Here is a 23,244-nt window from a genome sequence, read left to right on the forward strand (position 1 = left end):
TTTTTCTTTGTGAGCTCTTTATTACATTTTCTGTAGGTCAGACAATCTTGTAGTCCACAGTTTTCGGAGATTGTGTATAAACAAAGATTTTATAATAATAGTAGATGGCTAAATTTAAATGCTCTCGTCAAAGGTAGCCTACATGTGACATTTTAAAGGTTTCCAGAACTGCTTTGCTAAGGCAGGTCTAGCATCCTGTTGAGGTTGAATTGTGAGTTGAAATGTCTTCAAAGGGAGGATTTCTGCAGAAATAAAACAATTTACTGACTGGTCAGCGCCTTGGCAATTATTTGAAACGTGATTGGAAAATCCAATGAAAATGAAGACGGAACAAAACATTTCAGACTTTGCCAGTTTTGCAACAAAAGTGGACTTCCAGAGGACTTCCCTAAGTTAGTGCAATATTATATCATGATGCAAAATATGTGTAATCCTCAGCAAAACATGCTCACTGAGAAAAATGAATCATCATCGTTTTTGGCCAAAATATTCAATCATGAACGTGCTAGATCTTTTGTTGCTATCTGATGAGCATTTCTTATTAAATGAACTTGTAAAAGCTACCAACTTACCAACATACAGTGTGTGTGTGTGTGTATGTGTATATATATATATATATAATATATATATGTATATATATATATGACTTCTCTAAAATATATCCAAGATTCATTTCTATAGTAGGCTATTGTCCCTTTAGGTTTAGAAGATATACTAAAATGTTTGCTGAAATGTGAGGGGTGTAGCCTACTCAATTTTTGTAAGATACTGATAATACGCACACCCCCTAATTTTTTTTTCCTATTTTTATTTTATTATTATTATTATTTTAAATGCAATATAAAAATCCAATAAGAAATTCAGAAGCTCTTAACTCAGATTTTTTTTTGTTTTGTTTATTTAGGCTATATCAACAGTCACAAATAGGCTACTTGTGTAATATAAAAATAATATTTGGTATTTTTTAATGAATGTACATGTATAAATAAATTCCTAGCAGACATGTTAGTATCTGTGTAATTGAGGTGTTGTCGTGCATTAGAGGTTTAATCCTGTTGAATGCAGTGAGTCTACGTCCTGCTGCCGGCCGGACTGTCTTCCTGGTTTCAGTAGCCTTCAGTTTCAGTCAGCCTCCTCTGTCAACACAATAGCTCGTCTGTACCGCGCTCATTTCACCATCTCTAGTTTTTATCGTTTCGACGCGTTCGTTTCTTGTCATCGCTTGATTATAATGGATAATTACGTGTTCCGGTCGCTCTGACAGAACGTTTTGCTGCGCCAGACTCATCTGAGGTAAGAATTCACACAATTTCAGGTCTCTCGACAATGAATTATTCGGAGCTCTAGTGTTACATAAACGATCTATTTTAAGAATATATATGTTTGTCTGATTTAATACCATCATTATAAGATAATGTTTTTTTGTAAACATGTTTCATTGACGTCACGACGACATCCCCTTCACACAATAAACGATTTATGTTTCAGCTCTATTATTTATATTTTTAATTTTAATAGTTCGTTCTTTAGCTAGTTCACCTTTAAACATTATTCTTACTATACGTAACTTTGCAACTACATGTCCACTAACTCTCATTATTCAGAGGTTATCTCAAAGTATAAGTTACAGAAGAACGTCTAAAGTGGGCTATCGAAATTAAGTGTCACATTTAATTGTTATAAAGTAGGGTTTTTTGTATTATCTTTGAACATCTGAGTAATACAAGAGCTTCCATCTTATTAGAGTAGCCTAAACCAAATATGAGTAAACACGATATAGCCACACACAAAAATGGGCTATGGAAAAATAATTGCCTTGTAATTAATATGTTGAGTAAGTTACTATTGGTTTGAAAATAGTAGGGTAAATTGCACTTTCTTTATATAAAGTTGTTAAGTTACTTTTTTTTTATTGAAGTTTACTTCAATAAGTTTACTTTCATACCCTATTTGTACAACTATGTATGTGGGTCTGTTGAGTTTTAATAAAGCATAGTGGTTAATAACTGCAGAGATGCACAAATCATTTTTTTTACAAGATCAATGTATTTTTCTTTCTGTAAGTAGATTGTATGCATTGTAAATCATTAACTTTTTCAGCATAATTCCTTATGACTGAGCTGTTTATTATGAATTACCTACTTTTTCACATGTGAAAAGACGCTGCTAAACGGGAAGTGGTCATTATAAATATCACTTTCTTGTCCTAAATTGCTACTGAGGAAATGAAAGCATTTGAAAACTCCCCCCCCCAAAAAAAATGTGTGGTTTTTTTTGCAATAAATTTTGCAACGGGTCGGGCACTATGCTAATTATGTGATGAAATGCGCATTTGAAAGTGAAAGTCTAAAATATTTTCCCTCCTTCCATAGATCTCGAATTGTGGTGTTTTTCCTTGACCTGACCAGAACATTTGTTTTACCAGCATACTGTTGCCGACAGATAGGTAATTTGACTCTTTGTTATTGTTTTTGACAACATTTTCTCACACATTTGGAACATCAAAAAGCACCCATCCTTCCTTCCAATCCCACCATGTACATGTTTCCCAGACAGTTGTAGCGAGCTGCAGGAATGGGCTTTGCTGAGGACTTGTGGTGCCCTCAGGGTCACGCCGCCCTAATGAAACTACAAGACTCTGAGCTGCGTTTGATGGAGGTTATGAAGAAATGGATCACGCAGAGGGCCAAGAGCGATCGCGAGTTCTCCGTACAGTTGCATCAAATGTCAGCCATTGTTGAGAAACTGGAGGGTTCCCAGCCTGGAGGAGGTATCGACTACATCAGCCAGTTCAATAAGGTTGGAAGTGTCTCGTTTGCAAGTATAAAGTTCCTATTGGAGATTTAAGATGATATGTTCATTGTCCACACTAAAATGGTCTTCACTGAGTCTGAATCCTTACTTTCCACATGATGTTAAAGGGTTAGTTTTCCCAAAAATGAAAATTAGCCCATGGTTTACTCACCCTGAAGGCATCTTAGGTGTATATGACATTCTTCTTTCAGACGAATACAATCGGAGTTCTATTCAAAAATATCCTGTCTCTTCCAAGATTTATAATGGGAGTGAATGGGTATATTTTTTTGGAAGTCCATCAAAGTGCATCCATCCATGATAAAAGTGCACCACACGGCTCTGGGGGGTTAATAAATGCCTTTTGAAGTGAAACTATGCGTGTATGTAAGAAAAATATCCATTTTGGCTATATCCAGACGGCCGTACGCATCGATTTCCGTAGGTCGTCTGCCGAAAGCTAGTTATTTTGGTCGATAAAGTTTTAAATATGGATATTTTTCTAACACTAATGCATTCACATTTTCAGTGCCTAGTAAATCCTAAAAATGCATGAATTTTCTCATTCTTACAGTCGTGGAACGTGCTGGTCAGTCAGACGGAGAGCCTCAGTCGTATCATGCGCAAGCATTCAGAGGATCTGATGGTGGGACCCCTCAGCAAACTCACCCTCCTCGTCCGGGACAAACAGCAGCTGAGGAAGACTTACGGGGAACAGTGGAACCTTCTCAGCCAAGAGATGTGCAGGGTCAGCGCCACACGCACATCACTTCACAATTACACTCTCGTAACAAGTACAGTCTCACATGTATACAGATGGGTTAAGAGTCAAGTCAAGTCAAATATATTTATATATATATTAGGGGTGTAACGGTTCACAAAATTCACGGTTCGGTTCGATACGATACACTTGTGTCACAGTTAGGTTCGATACGGTTCGGTACGTTTCCAATACAGCAAAAAGAAAGAAATGGAAGAGAAATTTCCTTGATTTAATTTTTTTAATTATATTTTTATTAAAACTAACATCATAAAGTCTGATATTTCTGAACTTTGAGCAATGATGGAACTATACTTGACTTTTCTTAGGAGCATATAAAACAAAACAGCTCCTTGGACAAAATGAAATGTAATATTGTAGTAGTTATAAACAAAGTTTTTTTTTAGTTTAGATTAACATTTGAGGGCAGCAATTGTATTCATAATGTCAAAATAAAACAGACGTGATGTAGGGTTGGGTATCGTTTGAATTTGAACGATTCTGATTCCGATTCCGATTCCGGTTCCTAACGATTCTCGATTCCGATTCTTTTAAGAAGCAGGGTCAAAAAAGTTTAGCTAACCTTGCTAACCAACGGTCTTTCTGAAGGAAATACTCCTTCTGTCACAAATACTCCTTTTGTCACAAATTTTGCATTTTGGCAAGATTTCGTTATTTTAAAAAAAGTGAAGCCACACTTTGGACCGCCGACGTAAGCTACTCATGTTTAACTCGTGCGGTTATGCCAACACTTCCGGTAGACGCTTCTTCGTTTCTTCTTCCGCTCGGCAGACTGTGAATATCGAAACTAGGAATCGAAATTTTAACTTTTGAACGATTCCGGGAAAAACGAAAATTTAGTCCCGGTTCCAATCGATACTCGATTCTCGATACCCAACCCTAACGTGATGTTACTTGAAAGCATTATAGCCTACTATTCCTGCCAAACTTAGAGATAGTAGTGTACAGTAAATCCTTGGTGATGTTGCTGATCTGTGGACACTGGATAGTTCATTCATGGCACAGTGTTTCTTCCTGGTTTCCACGTCAGCGCAGTTTGATCCGTTAATAACGAAGAAATGTGAATGTTTCTCACTAGATCTCGCAGCGATGTTATTACTTCAGTGGTGAATTCAAATGTTTTCTTTACTGGATTTGGCTGTATAATAACCGTGCTAAGGATGAAGATCGGCTCGCGCTGCATTGGTCCAAACTGATAAACGGTCCGTCATCCAAACAACCACACAATAACGATTAGCTCCGTTTCGTTCCGCTTACATTATTTGCCATTTGATGTTGGGCAATGTGTGGTCACGCCAACGTCTCTTACATTATGAAGGCGCTTGCCATGCGCGACGCGCCTACATTTGAATAACGAAATGTTGGTCGGCAGGAAAAATGAACTGAACGAACCGTTCGGTTCAAAAATGTGTACCGAAAACCGAACTGAAAGTCTCGTACCGAACGGTTCACATATATATATATATATATATATATATATAGCGCTATTCACAATACAGATTGTATCAAAGCTGCTTCACATTATCAATCTAGACGACTTAACAGTGTTTGTTTATTCATGAAAAAAAGACAATCAAGTTTGGTAGAGCTGATCAATGGTATGATGGGTCATTTAATTTGAATATCCCCAACTGAGCCAGCCAAAGAGGATCGTTAGAGGTGCTTAAAGGCACTTACTGCAATTATTATTTAAAACATTTTACTGTTGCTATCTATATTAGAGGATAACTATACAGTTTACAGACTGCACTGTAAACGTTTTCTGCTGAACAGTAACTGTGATCATTTGGTGGACAATTTTCAATATTAATAATTTCATTTATGTATACTACCAAATTTGGAATTTGAGTTTTTTTGTTATTAACTCTAATAAAACTGTCATTAACTTTAATAAATTCAAAAGCATATATGGAAAACATAGACACCACAAAAAACTTCACTACTCCCACTTAAAGGGTTAGTTCACCCTTGTTGGAGATTAAACCACTGGACTTACAATTATTACTTTATTGATGTCTTTACTACCTTTCTGGGGGCTGACAGTGGTAGTTGCGTAGCTGTCACTGAAGGTACAGAAAGCTCTCAGATTCCATCAAAAATATCTTCATTTGTGTTCCGAAGGTGAACGAATGTTCACATAAGCTGCACATATCATTTAACATAAGCATAAGCACATTTAACATAAGCTGCACATATCCTAAAATAACATACCCACCCCCGCCCAACTGGGCCCTGTACGCAAGAACAGGACCTTTAAAGGAACAACTTAATTCTGTAAAATAAGATCAGCCACATACTGACATTTTCTTTTCTAGCATACTGACATAGAGCCACTGATAATCCCATATATGCAATGTCCAAAAACTCAGTACCACTGTTTTAAATTGAAGTACTAAAGCCATTGAAAGTTATAAACCCCTTCACAAGATCAACCCATATCTATAAAATAATTTCCGAAGCAACAGAAGATAAAGGGCCAATAAATGTTGTTACACATTAAATGAGGAAGTACTGTGTGTCTGCATCTGTGTGTTTATATTTGTGTATGTATATGCATTTATTTAATCAGTAATATTGAGGAATATTATTACAATTTAAATAAACTGTTCTCTATTTGAATATATTATAAACTGTAATTTATTCAAAGCTGAGTTTTCAGCATCATTTTTCAGTCTTCAGTGTCACATGATCCTTTAGAAATCATTCTAGTGGTGCTGCTTAATATTTTTGTGAAAAACTTATTTTATGAATAGTAAGAACAGCATTTATTTCAGCTAGATTTTATTTGACAAATTCCTTTATGCAATACATTATGAATGTCTTTGCTGTCACTTTTGATCAGTTTAGTTAAAGCAAAGCAAAATAAGGAGGCTTTTAGGGCTGGTAATCAACCGCAGCTTGCCAAATCACTCGTAACACATTAGAAACCGCATAGCTACACCTTTATAGGCTGCTCACTACTATTAAGTCTGGCTTTGTGTATGTGTTTAAACGTCTGGCAGAATCGAATATTAGATAGTTCTTTGAGATGTGATCAAATAGCACTTCTTTTTGTACTCATATAGTTTGAGTTTAGAAATTCATTAAAATCATTAAATGAGTTTTTAAATGAACTCATTTAGTTAATATTAAATGTGTTTAAATAATATTTTATTAAATGAGTTAAATGAGAGAAAATCATTTAGTTTGATCTCTTTAATGAAGCCATTACCAGCGCACAAGGGCCTGTGGGTCTTTACATGGGTTTCTTTGAATTCTAGAATGGTTTAACGTTGAGAACCTTTGCAGTAACAAAATCAGGAAGTAGAAAAATGCCTTTCCATTTGTATAGGGCATTGAGCAGGGACCCAAGATGATAACGGTCATATTTAATTTCCCCTTCCATGGTTTTGCGTGGGTTTTGCCTGGAGGATTTTAAAACTATTATTAGCTGAATATGAAGCATATTCTTCCTCATTGCTAAACCAGGCCAATAACGTGAAATTGTTTGTCAGTAGTGAATCTAGCATCCTTTCATGATTGCACATGACATGTCTCACTATGTCTCACTAATGCACAGACCTGGATTTTTATTTATTTGTATTTTGTGTCCTGTTGTGGAAGGTTAGGTCACCCAAATCGAACTGGACCGGCTCAAGTCCAGTTACAGACAACTGGTACGGGACGCGGCCCAGGCGAAAAAAAAATATCAGGAAGCAAGCAAAGGTATGATGCCTCAGTGTTTTCTAGTTCTCTAAAATGCATGGCCACTTTCCTTTCATTTTGACTGAATTGGGTACTTTGTGCTGAAAAACACATACAATAAGAGGAACTGTTTAATGCTTAAACACGAATGGTTTTATGATATCATGTGTAAATAAGGCATTTGTTTACTCAATAGGAGAAAAACCTCCCTTTAAACGAAGACACTTGTTTCTAACACTTACAGAGGAAGCAAGAGAAACTAACTGTGGTTTCTCCAATGGCCGAAGTGTGAACGCTCAGCAGAGCACATTTTGCAGCATTTAGCAATGGCAGATGTATTTGCACTGTGGAAGGCTTTCTTTCTCTTCAGTGTACTGTGATAGATGGGTACTTATATTAGACTTTGATAGGATAAGCAAAGTTTTCATAAACTTTAAAGCACTTATCAGATGGGGGAGTATAGTGGTTTGTATGACTTCCTGATCTAAATACTGTATATCCTCATTTATATGAGAATACACACTACTGTTCAAAAGTTAAAGGTCTGCAAGATATTTTAGTAAGGCTCTTACGCTCACCAAGACTGCATTTATTTGATCAAAAACACAGTAATAATATTGTGAAATATTATGATATTTAAAATAACTGTTTACTATATATTATTTTTATTGCTAGGCAACGATTAATCATGATTAAACGCACCCAAAATAAAGGTTTGTGTTTACATAATATATGTGTTTACTGTGTATAATTATTTATTATATATAAATATAAATGCATGTATTTATTTAAGAAATATTTGCCTGTATATATATTTATACATCATTTATATTGTATATAGAAATATAAACATTTTATATATAAATAACACATTTTCCTTAAAGGTACTTTGTGTGAGATTTACTCCCATCTAGTGGTGAAATTGTATTTTGCATTCAAACAAATTCGCTTTTTCAAATGCGTGTTGCATCTACGGTAGCCGTTATGTACCAAAAAGCAATGGCGGGATGTCTTCTAATAGCATTTCGTCGAGGTTAGGGTTATATATATATATATATATACTGTATATATATATTTAAATCCATTTTTTTTTTGAAGACAGTTTTAAACAGGTATGATGCCTTTGGTTGTACTACAAACTATTTTTATATCTTTTAAATTTAGTTTTTTTTAATCAGCTTAAAATAACCTTCATGATTATGAGATGGCTAGGCTTTTTAAAATATAAGTATAAAATAAACATAAATTATAGTGACCACAACATTTAAAATAAACAAAAGGAAAGCCCCCACATTGGGGCCGCAAGGATCACAAACAAAATGTTTTTGATTTCAGTTTTCTCTAAACATAACCTTTTTTATTTATTTCTGTTTCCAGAGTCCTGAGATAAAAATAAAAATGTGCTTTGTGCGGTCAAATTCTAAAATGATATTCAATAATTAAACTTGAAAGGTTATTTAACATTATTAAATCAATATTAGGTTACATAAACAAAACTAAATTTAAGGGTAAGATCAGGTTGAAATTAAATGAAAAAGCTCTTTAACATTAAATGTTTATCAACTTTCATTTTCAACGTTATTTATGTTTATGTGTGGCCTTTTGTACAGACAAAGAACGCGAGAAAGCGAAGGAGCGCTACGTCAAAGCCACTCTGAAACTCCATGAGCATCACAATGAATATGTGCTGTCGGTGAAGGCCGCCCAGGTGCATCACCAACTCCACTACGGCCAGAGTCAGCCGGCCCTGCTGGGAGCCCTGCAGACGCTGCAGGAGGAGATGGTGCTTATTCTGTGAGTGATCATCAATAACACCAGCACTATAATGTTAATCAGTCCTTTAACTAGGTGATTAGGGTGTTATTAGGGTATTTCAGTGGTTAGAATGAGTTACTTAAAGTTAGATTATTGTTATACTATAGAAGACCCGTTCTCTCACAACTCGCGAATCAAGTTTTGCGGTACACGAGTAAACTCTCTTCTCGTTCTGTTCCCGCGTTTTTTTTACGCTTATGCTAAATAGAAGGCTAACTAAGCAAAATGTATATTCATCGTTTTTTTTTTTTTAATAAACCCACAATTAAAGGCTCTAACTGACTCTTCAACTATCAACATCTACACAACTCTGAAAAAGAAGTGGCTTCTTCTGCATTAGGTAGGCCTAAGAAATGTTTTTAACTTTTGTATAGCAATCGTTCATTGTTACTGTATCTTAAATTTGAAGATATGATATATAAATGTAGAAGATATGTTAAATATATAGGGCTATAACACCATTCACATTTAGAGGGACAAGTCGCCCCATAAAATTAGAAATGGCCAAATTGCCCCTTAATATTTGATATTCTTGATGCTGCTCTGCTGCACTCCATTATGTGCTGCTCTGTTTGTTGTTAGGTTGACAAAAAGTTTTAAAAGTTACATTTTTAGTTTGCTCGCTGATTGCACACATACATCACAGTTACGTCTATTTGATTTTTTTAGACTGTTAGCTCTTCGATATGTCTCTAAAACGTTTCCTGTCTGATGTTAAGTAGACATTTAGAAAATGTCTTTAAAATGCTTATGAATTAGATTGTATGTAAAAGAGATGTTTCTAAGATGTTTATCAAATGTTTGAACACGACAGATGTTTTCCAGATTAAGTGCTCTTCAGCAGACATCTTAGAAACGTACCTGTGCTAGCTCTATCTCAGCGCTTTAACGGCACTTGTCAATGTCACAATGTCCAAAGCACAAATGTGAAATTCATACTATCATCTCGTTGCCTTATTTTTATAAACACAGCACAGTGACAGTTATAGACTTCTGCTATTTTGAAAGGATGATATGTCATCCTGTTCAGTTCTCACAAAAAAAGTTAATAGCCGTTACTCACATAGTTACAGTAAGTTGGAAAGAAGAAGTAGTTTTGCTGAGTGTTTTGTGCGTTTAAAACACATTTGACTAGTGTGGCTTTCTTTTTTTAATTTTAGGAAGGAGATTCTGCAGGAATATTTTGATCTGTCTAATCTGCTTCATGATGAGGTGGTGAGTGTTCACACTGAAATGGCCAACGCCCTGAAGGCCATCCAGCCTCACAAAGAGTACGAGAGCTTCATTCAGCAGAACAGGTATATACATTAACATTCCCTTTTGTTCCCAGTTTTTGTCGAATGCGATGGGAAACTAGACCAGAAGAACAAAGGATGTTGCACACATTTGCTAACTTTCATAAGAAATTTTCCAGGTCTTATTGTGCATGATGCATCAGTGATTGTTATAATAAAGATTAAAGAAAAAAAGCTGAGATCAAACAGTTGCTCACAACATCAGGCCTTGCTGGTGACTACCTTAAGGCTACTATAAATAACATAAAATAAGTCAATTTCAAGCTTTTCCTCCATTGGCAAAACCGCTATTGTATTGTAATTAAATATCTTCATACAATCAAAAATAAATAATTTGTTTGTGAATAAATGTGACCAAAAAAAGTGTTACAATGCTAAATGTCGGTCAGTATGCATAAACAATCACTAGTAAACTACCCAAATCTTAACTAAGGCAAGGTGGGTGGGGCAACATAATATAACATCATAGCCCAGTTTTTACAGTCTAATCAAATCATGATTGATAAAATCAAGTCTTCCCCTGCATTACTTCCTGTTAAATATTCTGCTTTATTCTATGCATTTTGAATGCATCACAAATGTCCTTTCATGTTGCCTTTAAAAGGATTTTTTTTTAACTTTTTCTGTGCAGGTCAAGAGGAGAGATTCCTGCATGTGTTGAGTTTGACAGCAGTTTGTTGGAGGACGCTGAAGGTCTAATGCCTGAAGATCTGCAGCTCAATGAGCTCACGGTAGAGGGAATCCAGCATCGGTGAGTTTCTTCTTTCTGTACATCGCATTGTAGTACAGTAGTGCAAATAAATGCACTACTGTCATGAAAGACAGAAGTGAAATCACCCACAGGAGCCTTGTTTTTGTTTCTGAATCTGTCATGTGAACTTGTGCGCACACTTATTTTGGCCTTAACGCACCATCTTAACCTTATAGGAACCAGATAATGTTTTTTTCTAAGCACCATTCAAATCAACTCTTTAAGCAGAACATTCTGACCCATTATGGTGATTTCTATAACAAAGACTGTTAAAACTATTTTTAAAACTTTAAACTGTTTTTTCTTTCCAAAAAAAGTGTTTTTCTTTTTTTTTTCTTAACACATATTTAGTAATTCACAATGTGTTCATGCAGAAACCACGAAAGCATACATTGATCATGGCATCACAACATGTTCAAGAACTTAATACACATTAGGTACTGAAAATACCTAAGACTACTTTCAAAAATCTTACTGACCTCAAACTTTTCAACAGAAATATGCAAATATATGCACATGCAAACAAATATAATCACACAGTGGCGTAGGTTTGATTTTGAAATGGTTGGGATGGGGAGATCAATATATAAATATATTTTAAGTTTTGATCGAAATTATTGCTAGGGATATATCAGTGTCACTGGATATTGGTAGGGACATGTCCCTTGCGTCGCTACTAAATTCAACGCCCCTGCTCTATGATTCACACATATATTTATATAATGTGTAGCTCAGTATTTCTGGCCCTCAGTATTTTTGGCAATCTTCTATCGCATCACAACTCATTTTGCGCTGTTGTGGCTACTCATATTTTAGGCTCACTGCTGTGGAGGAGGAGCTCTTGTGTCTTTCTAGTACTCTTGGTTCCCAGCAGGCCACTGTCAACCAGCTGGAGTTGGATCTGGAGAATGAGGAAGGCTCTGCAAACATAGGCCAGAGGTGGGTCTGTGAGCTCTCCAAACACACCACAGTACACAGTGCTTCACTAGCTGAACTTTGTAAATAATTAAAGCATGAACTGAAAAATAGGTCCATTACCTCTTACTGATAAGAGATTAAAATAAAGAACTTTAAATGTAAAATTACTCCAAAGTGTCAACTAAACATCAAAATCCAAATTAAATTATAATCAAAGCTAGATTACCCCAGCAAAGAGGAGAGAGGCGACCAGTGATCCCACCATGAAGATCCAACAAAGAGCACTATCATTGACGCCATCGAAGCTTATATAAAAGATGACGTCATTCCTCTTTTGAGGATTGGGAAAATCCCTCACAACACCATCTATGGACTAAAATAAAAATTACAGACACACATATTTTTCACAAACCGCTTCCCCACCATTGATGGCAAATTTCCGGTATGACCAATAATCCATATTACATTTTTCAAAATGATACCGGTTTCACAGTATATGACGTGTTTTTTTTTTTTCCAAGCATGACTAGGTTGTCAACCACATTTTCTACTGATTGAGAAAGGAAATACAGCAGTAGATTGACTTAGAATGCCCTATTTTACTGTCATGAGTGAATATTGTAGAATAATCCACTTAGTATTAATACAGGTTTGCAAGGCTGTTTCCAAAGCAGAGAAGTGCTCATAAACACTGCTTTATCAGGAAAGATAAAGAGAGATTCCATTGAAATAACATTGAAACTTTTCTAAAAACACCCCCGCAGTGTTTTGACTTTGAAATGTAGTGCTCGTGTTTTTTCAACAATGTCAAAGCCTTTTGGAAAATCTATTTGTGGCGGGCAGTGTTGATATTGTGAACCATTATATGGGAAACACTGTGATATAATTTGACAGCTATTAATATAGTTGAACCTATCCATCTTCACCGTCACATTTAGTAACACAAAAAGAAACACCAGTATTTATGAACCGGTATACCGCCCAGCTAGTGTTGTTTTTGGCGGCCTGTTTTAATTTTAGTTTTAGTCTAGTCTTTGTGTCAAGCTGACATTTTAGTTTTTGTTAGTTTTAGTCATGTTCATACTCTTTTTAGTCTAGTCTAGTTTTAGTCGACGAAAACTGATGACATTTTAGTCTAGTTTTAGTCGACGAAACACATAGTCTAGTTTTAGTCAATGAAAATTGTATTTTAGTCTCTTTTTAGTAGGCAATTCTTTAACCCAGTCAATATACATAAGAAGCCTACCTAGTAGTAGGCTAGCCTATAGACGACACCAATTTTTTTCTTTTAGCCAAACCCATTTCAAACAATCTTATCTTCTTATAGTTATCTTCTTATATTATTGTTACCTTATAGACTCAAGAATGCATCCAGGAAGACGCTCTGAATTGAATTTACAACATATTTATTTTACCAACCAAACATGTTAGTAGCCTACACACATGATGAAATTAAAGTTTTTCCAAATGTCATTTTTTCTTTTTCTCCCAAAGACGAATCCCTTTCTCTGTAACAGACTTAACTTTGTTTGTTGTCATTTATGCTAAAGCCTGTTTCACACATACCCATTTGCAGTGCGTATTTTTCCCGCACCCATGTTACAGTTATGATTAGCGCTCATACCGCACGCTCTGGGAGCGGTGCGTGCATAACAGCAGAGCAGAGATCTACACACTACCTCAACAACGCGACAAAATGGATGTAGGCTAATTTAAAATACTGATTTGAAATAAAAAATAGAGGATAAATGTTGTGATTGTGGTACAGCCATAGATCAGTTGCGCACTGCAAACTTAGCACATGTGAAAGCAATAACGCGCGCTGCTCCTGCATACTGCAACACGCACTGCATACACGCTACACACGGAGTGTGTGTGAAACAGCTGTAACTCACGCAACTGCTTCTTCTAAATAATGCCGCGAGTGGGGCTTGAGGATCTGAAGTCGCATGCGTTTGCACAGTGCGATCTGATGCAGCCCCTGAAGTGACACGGGAAACAGAAATGCTGCATACTAATCCTGCAAGTAGGCTAAGCGAGACGAGATAACGTTAACATTTCGTCTCGTCTCGTTTTGGTCAACGAAAATGAAGAGACATTTTAGCATAGTTTTTATTTTTGTAAACCACATTTAGTCTCGTTTTTATTCGTCAACGATATTGCATTATACATTTAGTTATAGTCATCGTCACACGACCAGCATTTACGTTGCGTCTCGTCTCGTTTTCGTCACGTGATAAAGGTTCGTTGACGATGATATTTAGTCATAATTTTCGTTGACGAAAGCAACACTACGCCCAGCTCTAATTTCTGGCAATCCATGTTTTCACTGTTAAATGGGAGGGGGCGCTATTACACATCTTCTGAAAGAGTACATAATCTTTGAATCAAAGCACAGACGAAAAAGAAGTAGAATCAAACAATAAAAGCATTGCTTATGCACATGTAAAATAACACAGTCATCAAGCATTAAACAGCATATAAATCAAAACTGCCTAACGTAACCAAATAAAATGTCGACCCAGGACGAGGTGCAATCATTGGGAGTTTTGATGGAAGCGGTCTACTCCCTCTGTTTTGCACGTCAGGTCCAAACAATGCCACTCAAAACTGTCCTTTTACTAGAGCTAACATTACATCAACAGCATGTCTTGGTTCTTTGAAACACCAAAACCAATGGTACCCTCGTATGGAGCAGAAACAATGCCGTTTTCAGGCCATCCCTTTTCGGTCTGTCCAGTGCTGGAAAACTTTTCTAACATTAACGAGGGTCCTAAAGCTCTTGCCTGATCATAGCCCTTCTTTTTCCAGTGATATTCATCTGATCTTTTCTCTTTTGTAATGTCTCTCAGACATCTCTCTTTCTACAGTCTTTCTTCAAATCTCCCACTTGCTCACTTTCTCTCCTTCCTCATCATGAATGGACACGCCCCCTGCTGCTGATTGGCTACAAGTGTGTTGAGTTGTCTGGTCTGATCCACTCTCAACAGCTTTTCTCAGAAATTGCTTACTGCACCTTTAATTGAAGCATTCTGCAATAGTATATCAACTAGTCTTCTTGTGCTTCGACAATGGCAATAAAAGGAACTGAATCAAACCGAATCTAATCAATTATTTTGAAACAATAAGACCATTTAGATTTTACCAAATTCTCACTTTTTCTGTATTAATGTGAGCTTGTCCTCCTCTGTTGTTTTTTTTCAGGGTGTATCAGTTCAGTAAGCGTAATGCTCTGGAGGACAGCAGACAGCAGGTTGTTCTGTCTATGGTGGCTCGCGCTCGTCTGGAGGCCCAGCGGAGAGTTCTTTCCGATAAACTTCAGTCTCTAGGCAACAGTGAGGTTGCACCTGTAGGCCTGGATGATGATCAGATATCTGTCACCTCCAACAACTCAGTGAGTCCATTAAAAGTCCAGGCACTCAGTAGGTTACAAAAGTAAAAAAAGCCTTTATTATTATTTGATCGAGGGCTAAACCATTAAAAAACACTAACGCGTATCGGCCCACTGGCCTTCATCAGTGAGTCCACTCTCATCTCAATAAATCTGTCCTGAGAGCTTCAGTTTTTTTGCATAATCTTTTATTTTGCATAAATGAAAGTTCATTATCAGGATAGGAAAATATACGGTAGCTTCCATAACTTAAAACTTCCTCCCCAGTGAAGTCTATTTGTTTAATCAAATCTGCAACTTTTTGACATCAGCTCAACACAAGACCATGCATGTTTTCATGTTCGTTTACTTGACACTATTTAGAGCTGCTTTACAACAGAATTTAATTCCTTTTGCATTGTTGATCATTAGTTTCCTGTTAGCATTGTAAAGCTGCTTTGAAACAATCTGTATTGTATAAAGTGCTATATAAAAAAGGTCACTTGACTTGACACCTGTTGAATTGGTCCATTTAGTTTAGGTAGAAGGAAGTAGCATAGATAACTAGTAATATTTTTAAAACCCAGAGTAAATAATGATAAGGGTAAACTGTTGGGAAATTAGTCAAACTTGCAGAAGAGTGTGTTTTACAGAAGTAATAAAGGCACAGGAGCAAAAATGTCCCATGTATTTATAAGGGATGAAGAGAAATGGTCATAAAAAACTAAATTATTGCAGAAAAACTTTGATATCTATTGAAGATTATAACTTGCCTGTAGAAAAAATCACAATATGGCCCCTGTAAAGAATCTAGTGGCTTCTTCAAAGCTGTAAAATGCACCACCATAATGACGTACTGTAAAAGATTAAAGCCAGTCATGATGTGTTGTTACAATGGTTTTGAAATGATGTGAATTGCACAACCTTTGTTGACTCTGCACTCTTGGTACTCACATGCTGCTGGTTGACCCATATGGTTGTTTCTCTAACATATATCAGAAGACTGAGACATGAATTGTAAATCATTTTCATTTTTGTTTGACCTCCCGATTTAACTGTACGTTCTCCAAACAGATATGAATTGATTAAAAGAAAGAATATTTCAAGTATATACAGTACGGGAGGGGGGGGGGGGGATAAATTATTTGAATTTCTTTAGTTTAAAACACAAGGTTTATCTTTATGTTTCAAAGTTATATATATATATATATATATATATATATATATATATATATAATATATATATATATATATATATATATATATATATATATATTCATACATGCATAAATAAATTGAACATCATTTAATCATTCAACATTTAAAGACATCCGAGTTCAATGAATTCACTTTTCAGTCACTCACTAAGCATCATGAGCTGAAGTGAAAGAACTTTTAACAAAAGTACAATTTTTTCATACAGGAGCGTGACAGAGACCATAAGCACCTCAACATAGACGTGATCGTGAGCCATCTCAGCAGCTTGTTCAAGCCCAAGTATATGGTTAGTGGTGTTGTGTTTGGTGGCAGTCTTTCTCTCTCTCCTCTTTCCTGCTCACTGCTCATTGTTGTGTCTACAACTTTCTGTAGAGTAGCGTGTTTTATACATCTCACCAGGTTCCCCCCGCTCTGACGCCGGTGCCCGAGGTAGAGAAGCCCTTGCCTCAGCAGGGCTGGTATCATGGTGCCATCCCCCGTCTGGAGGTTCAGGAACTGCTGAAGAATGATGGGGACTTCCTGGTTAGAGAAAGCCAGGGAAAACAAGAATACGTGTTGTCTGTGCACTGGGGAGGCCAGTGCCGGCACTTCCTTATTCAGAGTACAGAAGTGAGTGTTTTATAGGGGCTTTTTTTTGTTCCAGTTTGCGGTGTGCAGTGGTTAGCTGCCATTTATGACGTTTATGTGTGTATTTAGGGTGTGTATCGTCTTGACGGTGAGGGCTTCGCCTCTGTACCACTGCTAATGAATCATCTCCTCAGCTCCCATCAAAGTGTCACAAAGAGGACAGACATTTTGCTGAAGAGACCCATCCTCAAGGTTTATCACTGATCCCAATTCAGTTCTCACAAGTACCATACATATTACTGCTGAGGATAGTGACAGGTTGATATAATATTTTGGCCAAGGTTATTAATAAAAACATTTTTTTTTTTTCATTTTGGTCAAATAAGAGCTTCCCTTTTTCTGTCCACTTCAGAATTTACTAAGGGTTTCAAAATTGTTTGGGATTTTGAACAATTTAGGGATTTTATGGACATTTTCAAATGATATTATAATAAATAAAATAATTAACATTAGAAAATAATATTAGAAAAATCCTCACAATTCCAAAACAGTAGTTTTAGTTGGAAATGAACGAATAATGGCATTAAGATATTCAAATATGCAATAAATCAATAATAATAATAATTGCTATTAATTATTAAATTAATACTAAACTGTTAAATTATTACATTTATTTCATAATAATTTTTATTTATTGTTTGTTTGTCCTTTAAGGTCCACCTTGAAAAACATTTCATGAATGTACACCTTTTTGTCACAAAGTAACTTTTTTTTTACGCAAAAGATTCTAAAAGAACATTTAACATCAAATGACAAAAGGACGTTTATAGAATTTGGAAGATTAACATTTAACATTTTCAATAGTGTTTTTGAAGTTTCTTCTAAGAGAATGGGCATTATATATATCTAGATATTGATGTTGGCCATTAATATTATTATTAGTCGAACACTGCTGCTGAGTGCTGCGATTGACTAGTCATTATTATGTTTGCATGGATTAATAAAAATTTTTGTGGGGGTGTTTTTAGGATAAGTGGGTCTTGGAGCATGACGATGTCATCCTCGGACAGAGCATTGGTCGGGTAAGCCCGGATTTCTTGTGTGTTTTTTATAAAAAGATTGAAATTTCAGTAAAGATAAAAAAATCACTGGTCGAATCAATTTTTTTTATTAATGATGTTGCTTCTTGTAACATTTTGGATGATATTAGGGGAACTTTGGTGAGGTGTTCTGCGGCCGTCTGCGTTCAGACAATACGCCAATCGCTGTGAAAGCCTGCCGAGAGAATCTACCTGTCGAACACAAGAACAAGTTCCTAATGGAGGCCCGGTTTGTAGATACACTGATTAACACACTCATACCGTGTGTACTCGCACTCTCATTTAACTAAATTGCCTCCGTTTCTATCTCAGGATCCTAAAACAGTACGACCACCCAAACATAGTGAAGCTAATCGGTGTCTGCACACAAAAACAGCCAATATATATCATCATGGAGTTAGTCCAAGGTACATTTAAACTTTCATTCAAATCATTTAATGGAACAGTGCACCCAAAAATTCTGTCATGATTCTATCACATAAAAAAAGATGGTTTGCTGTGTAACAGTGAACGTAGATCATGATTTATATTGTTAAGCTTAAAAAATGGCAAAAAGCACCATACACAGACTTCACACGTCTCGTGTCTTATATTGCAAATTTTTTTTACACAACAAATTTTTTTTGAAGAACAAAAGTTTATTTGCTTGTTTATTATTATTAAATTCATATATATGTTTAATTATTAAAAGTATAATCATTGAATAAATGATTATTACTTTAAAATGTTCAAGCCACAAAACAAGTCTCTTGATGGCGTATTCTTCTGACAGGAGGGGACTTTCTAACCTTTTTGCGCACAGAGGGCCACAACTTGAAGCCCAAGATGTTGATCAGAATGGCAGAAAATGTTGCATCTGGCATGGCGTACCTGGAAAACAAGAAGTGCATTCATCGGTGAGAGTTTGAAAATGAAATAGAAAGACAATGAAATATAGTGATAAACTGCATAAGATCCTAGTCTCAACTCTGAAAACTATGGTAGATCAGTAAAGCACTAGCAGACCTAATAAAGAGCTCACAGCTGTTTTTTTATTGAATCGAATAAGTAGACTCTAGGTATTTCTCTATTGTGGTTAAACCTTTTTACCAGCGGTTTGCAAGCAATGCCCGATGGGAAGATTTGGGGATAATGAGACTGAGAGGAAATCTGATAGTGCCTGTTTCCCTCATGCTGTGTCAAACGGTCCAGTGTCTCTCGAGAAGATTAAGTTTTAATAGAGCCAGTGCATTCTATGTTTCTCTGTCTGTCGTTCTAGACTTTTTTTAATCTAGTTTGCTTTGGTTGCTCTCTATCTACTGCTTTCCTTTTTTTCAGAGCACCCTTCAATAAATCCCAATTTTCCCTGTCTCTCTCTCTAGAGATCTGGCTGCCCGTAACTGTCTTGTGGGAGAGGAGAGCGTGGTGAAGATCAGTGATTTTGGTATGTCTCGTCAGGAGCAGGATGGTGTTTATTCTGCTACAGGAGGAATGAAGCAGATCCCAGTCAAATGGACGGCACCAGAGGCCCTCAATTATGGTACCAACTATCACTTAAAGGAGCCTATTATGCTTGTTTACATTTCTGTTGTGTGTAGTGTTGCTGTTATGTAGGGAGATATTTTCAATATCAGTAAGCACGAACTATATCAGTTTCAATATCAGTTTCTGAACTCCCTGAAACGCCTCGATTGTAGTCTTGAGTTTTCTTCAGGAAAAGTACACATCACAATGTTCCTCATTTAAACAATTTCAATCAGAGCACATTGCACTTTTTTCGGAAAGAGGTAGGGTGGCCATTTCCATAACACCAAAAAGGAGGACACTTTGACTAATTGCTTAGGACTCTGGTGTACTCGCAACTACAATAAAATTGTGTCTATTATAGTATCATGATACAGTGATTCCGAAATAGCCTGGAATACTCTATTCATTGCCAGACAGTTTGATCTACGATATATCTTTATGTAGACCTACTGTATACTGTAGATACAGTTAATATAAAACTTAAAACAGTTTGTATTTATTCAAGACATTGTGATGTGTTTCAAAAACTGACCACTGAGGGCACAGTGCCTGAAAAAAAAAAACATAACATTTCTGGACTTCTGGAAATAAAATAAATACAAAAAAAAAAAAAAAAAAATCTGGCACAGTGCCAGAAAAATAACATTTCTGGACTCTTGGAAATGAAATAAATACATAAATTAACAAACAATCTGGCACAGTGCCAGAAAACATAACATTTCTGGACTTCTGGAAATAAAATAAATATATATAAAAAAAAAAATCTGGCACAGTGCCAGAAAAAATAAAATTTCTGGACACCTGGAAATGAAATAAATACATAAATTAACAAATAATCTGGCACAGTGCCAGAAAACATAACATTTCTGGACTTCTGAAAATAAAATAAAAACATAAATTAACAAATAATCTGGCACAGTGCCAAAAAACATAACATTTCTGGACTTCTAGAAAATAATATAAATATAAACAAATAATGAATGTGAAAAAATAAATAAATAAGTACACATTTCAGTTCTTAACAAAGACGTTTCCCTTGACTACTAACGTCCAATTCACGGTGACACAGTGTGCAAAATCCATTAAAACCGTTTCTACTGCTTTTTGATATAAATTCGTGCTCTTTTGTAATCCATTCCGGATTACATGAGGTCTGACGTTTCGGCATGTTAACGTTATGATATGTAGCCAGCACGCGGAGGCTTGATTACGTTTTTTAACCAATGATATATCAGATATTTATTTGACACCGCTTTCAGCCAATCATTTGTTTGTTTGTCTGAGATCTAACGGCGTTAGATGCTTTGCTGCTGCGTCCCAATAAAGATTTAAGAGCGGGGTTTTTTTAGGCCGATTCAATGCAACTCCAAAAAGAGTGTCACTGACTAATGGGAAGAGAAGTTCTCCAACAATGTAAAATATGGGGAAAATCGTGTTTTTTGAACATTCTAGCATGAAAAACTATTTTACTAGACCCCAAAAACTAAATCAAGACTTTGTATAATAGCTCACCTAAGCAAACATTGCCAATGTATTGATCCATTAAAAATATGGTGACCAGATGTTTACGCTTTCCCTGGGATAGTACCGTATTTCAGCTCTTTTTTAGTGTCCCGACTTATTATGAAAAAAACATGTTTGTCCCGTATTTCTTCTTTCCCTAATTGGGAAAGGGATATTAAAGAGCGTGGAGGAGATCAAGTCAGATGCAATGTCAAAAAAGCATGTGTGTACATTTAACAAATATATTTAAAAAGAGTTTATCAAGTTATTATGGGCAGTATTAAAAGATGCCTGTCCATCCCGTTTTGTATTTCACCATGTGAAATCTGGTCACCTTCATTATAAAAGAACTAAAAACAGATGTTAGACACTACATGTGCTGCTTTAGTTCTGTTTCTTAAGTATTTTGTGGTAAAAATACCATAAGAAGATACCATATGTTAAGGGGGGTCAGTCTCTACCCATAGCAAAGAGTATCCCAAACCACACTGCATTGTTTGACTGGTCCTGAGTTTTATGTCTCAATGCTGCCCTCTGTTGTTTCATCAGGGCGATACACCACTGAGAGTGATGTGTGGAGTTTTGGAGTGCTGCTGTGGGAGACGTTCTCCAGAGGAGTCACACCGTACACCATACCAAATAACATGAATAACCAACAGACCAGAGACGAGGTGGAGAGAGGTACTTCACATACTGTACCACACACACCAAACTATGGCTTATTGCCTTTTTGCAAAGCAAGTGTTGTTTAAATCTTTTTTTATGTCTTGTTTTTAGGATATCGTATGCCGGCCCCAAATAACTGTCCGGATGAAATCTATGCCCTCATGTGTCAGTGCTGGCAGTATGATCCAAGAAAACGACCCTCATTTCGTAAACTGAAGGCAGATCTGTACGCTTTAAGTCGGTAACGCACACACACATGCTTACATGCATAGGCCTAAGTGCAGATATTTTATGATGAGGCCAAAGCAAAGGGTTTATTTTTTTCATTTGTGTGCCACAGTTGAAAAAAAGCATTCTGACAGAGTACTACTAAGAATAGATTATAATTAAGAATATTTGATTTTACATATTAAATTCTGTGTAATGTGGTGTTCCAAATGTTTTTTTTGGTGACATCCCGATGTTTAAACAACAAATAAATTATTTTTTTGAAGACGACAAATGTGATCTAATATAATAAGTCTGTACATTCGCTGTTTATTGTATGAAAATACTGTAAATAAATGTAAAAATTATTAATAACAATTTGAGTATTTGAATTTGTTCAAATTAATCGGGAGACATTGGTAAAGTGGAAAAGTCAATTAGAATCTGACAAAATATTTATATTTCAAATAAATGCTGTAAAAGTTCTTTTGAACTTTCTATTCATCTAAGAATCATAAAAATACTTTTGGTTTCCTTCAAAATATTAAGCTGCACAACTGTTTACATTATTAATATTCAGAAATGTTTCTTGAGCAGCAAATCAGCATATTAGAATGATTCTGAAGGGTCATGTGACACTGAAGACTGGATTAATGATGCTGAAAATTCAGCTTTGCATCACAGGAATAAATTACATTTTAAAATGTATTAAAATAGACAATATTTCACAATATTTTTACTTTATTTTTGATCAAATAAATGCATCTTTGGCAAGCAGAAGAAACCTTTTTTCAAAACCAAAAAATCTCTTGAACAGTACTCTATATGTTAACATTATCTTCTCTGAGAGGCAATATACAGTAGTTTTTGTTCACTCCACCAAATATTAATTTTGCTGTTGGTGTGAAGAAGTCTTAAATCTTCCATAAAGCATTCCATTTTCCTAAACATTTATGCACTTCAGACCTCACAGCCACACAGGTGTCAATGGGTGCGTCTATCTGTTAATGTGCCTTATCTGCCTCAGGGATGAAAGAAGACAAAGCAGATGATATGGCATGTGACTCACA

At 35.8% G+C, this 23,244-nt stretch overlaps 1 protein-coding gene across 3 annotated transcripts; it reads left to right on the plus strand.

Annotated features, from left to right (window-relative positions):
- The first annotated feature begins 1,069 nt into the window (after positions 1-1,069).
- fes (FES proto-oncogene, tyrosine kinase) lies at positions 1,070-22,563 on the plus strand. Of its 3 annotated transcripts, none has more exons than XM_039659102.2 (20): positions 1,070-1,293; positions 2,373-2,446; positions 2,553-2,799; positions 3,368-3,541; positions 7,183-7,279; positions 8,869-9,052; positions 10,234-10,371; positions 11,000-11,119; positions 11,936-12,058; positions 15,242-15,431; positions 16,831-16,911; positions 16,998-17,234; positions 17,322-17,444; positions 18,221-18,274; positions 18,403-18,521; positions 18,605-18,699; positions 19,065-19,188; positions 19,654-19,811; positions 21,851-21,982; positions 22,079-22,563. In XM_039659102.2, the coding sequence occupies exons 3-20, from the start codon at positions 2,575-2,577 to the stop codon at positions 22,210-22,212; spliced, it is 2,508 nt and encodes an 835-aa protein (XP_039515036.1). In that variant the 5' UTR covers positions 1,070-1,293; positions 2,373-2,446; positions 2,553-2,574; the 3' UTR covers positions 22,213-22,563. The 3 variants fall into 3 exon arrangements, with proteins under 3 accessions (XP_039515036.1, XP_039515037.1, XP_039515038.1); XM_039659103.2 differs by having other exon boundaries at positions 2,557-2,799; XM_039659104.2 differs by having other exon boundaries at positions 1,071-1,293; positions 17,025-17,234.
- The last annotated feature ends 681 nt before the right edge of the window (positions 22,564-23,244 follow it).

The sequence above is a fragment of the Pimephales promelas genome, chromosome 1 (genome assembly GCF_988280905.1).
Source record: "Pimephales promelas chromosome 1, fPimPro1.hap1.1, whole genome shotgun sequence".
Taxonomy (NCBI): Eukaryota; Metazoa; Chordata; class Actinopteri; order Cypriniformes; family Leuciscidae; genus Pimephales; species Pimephales promelas.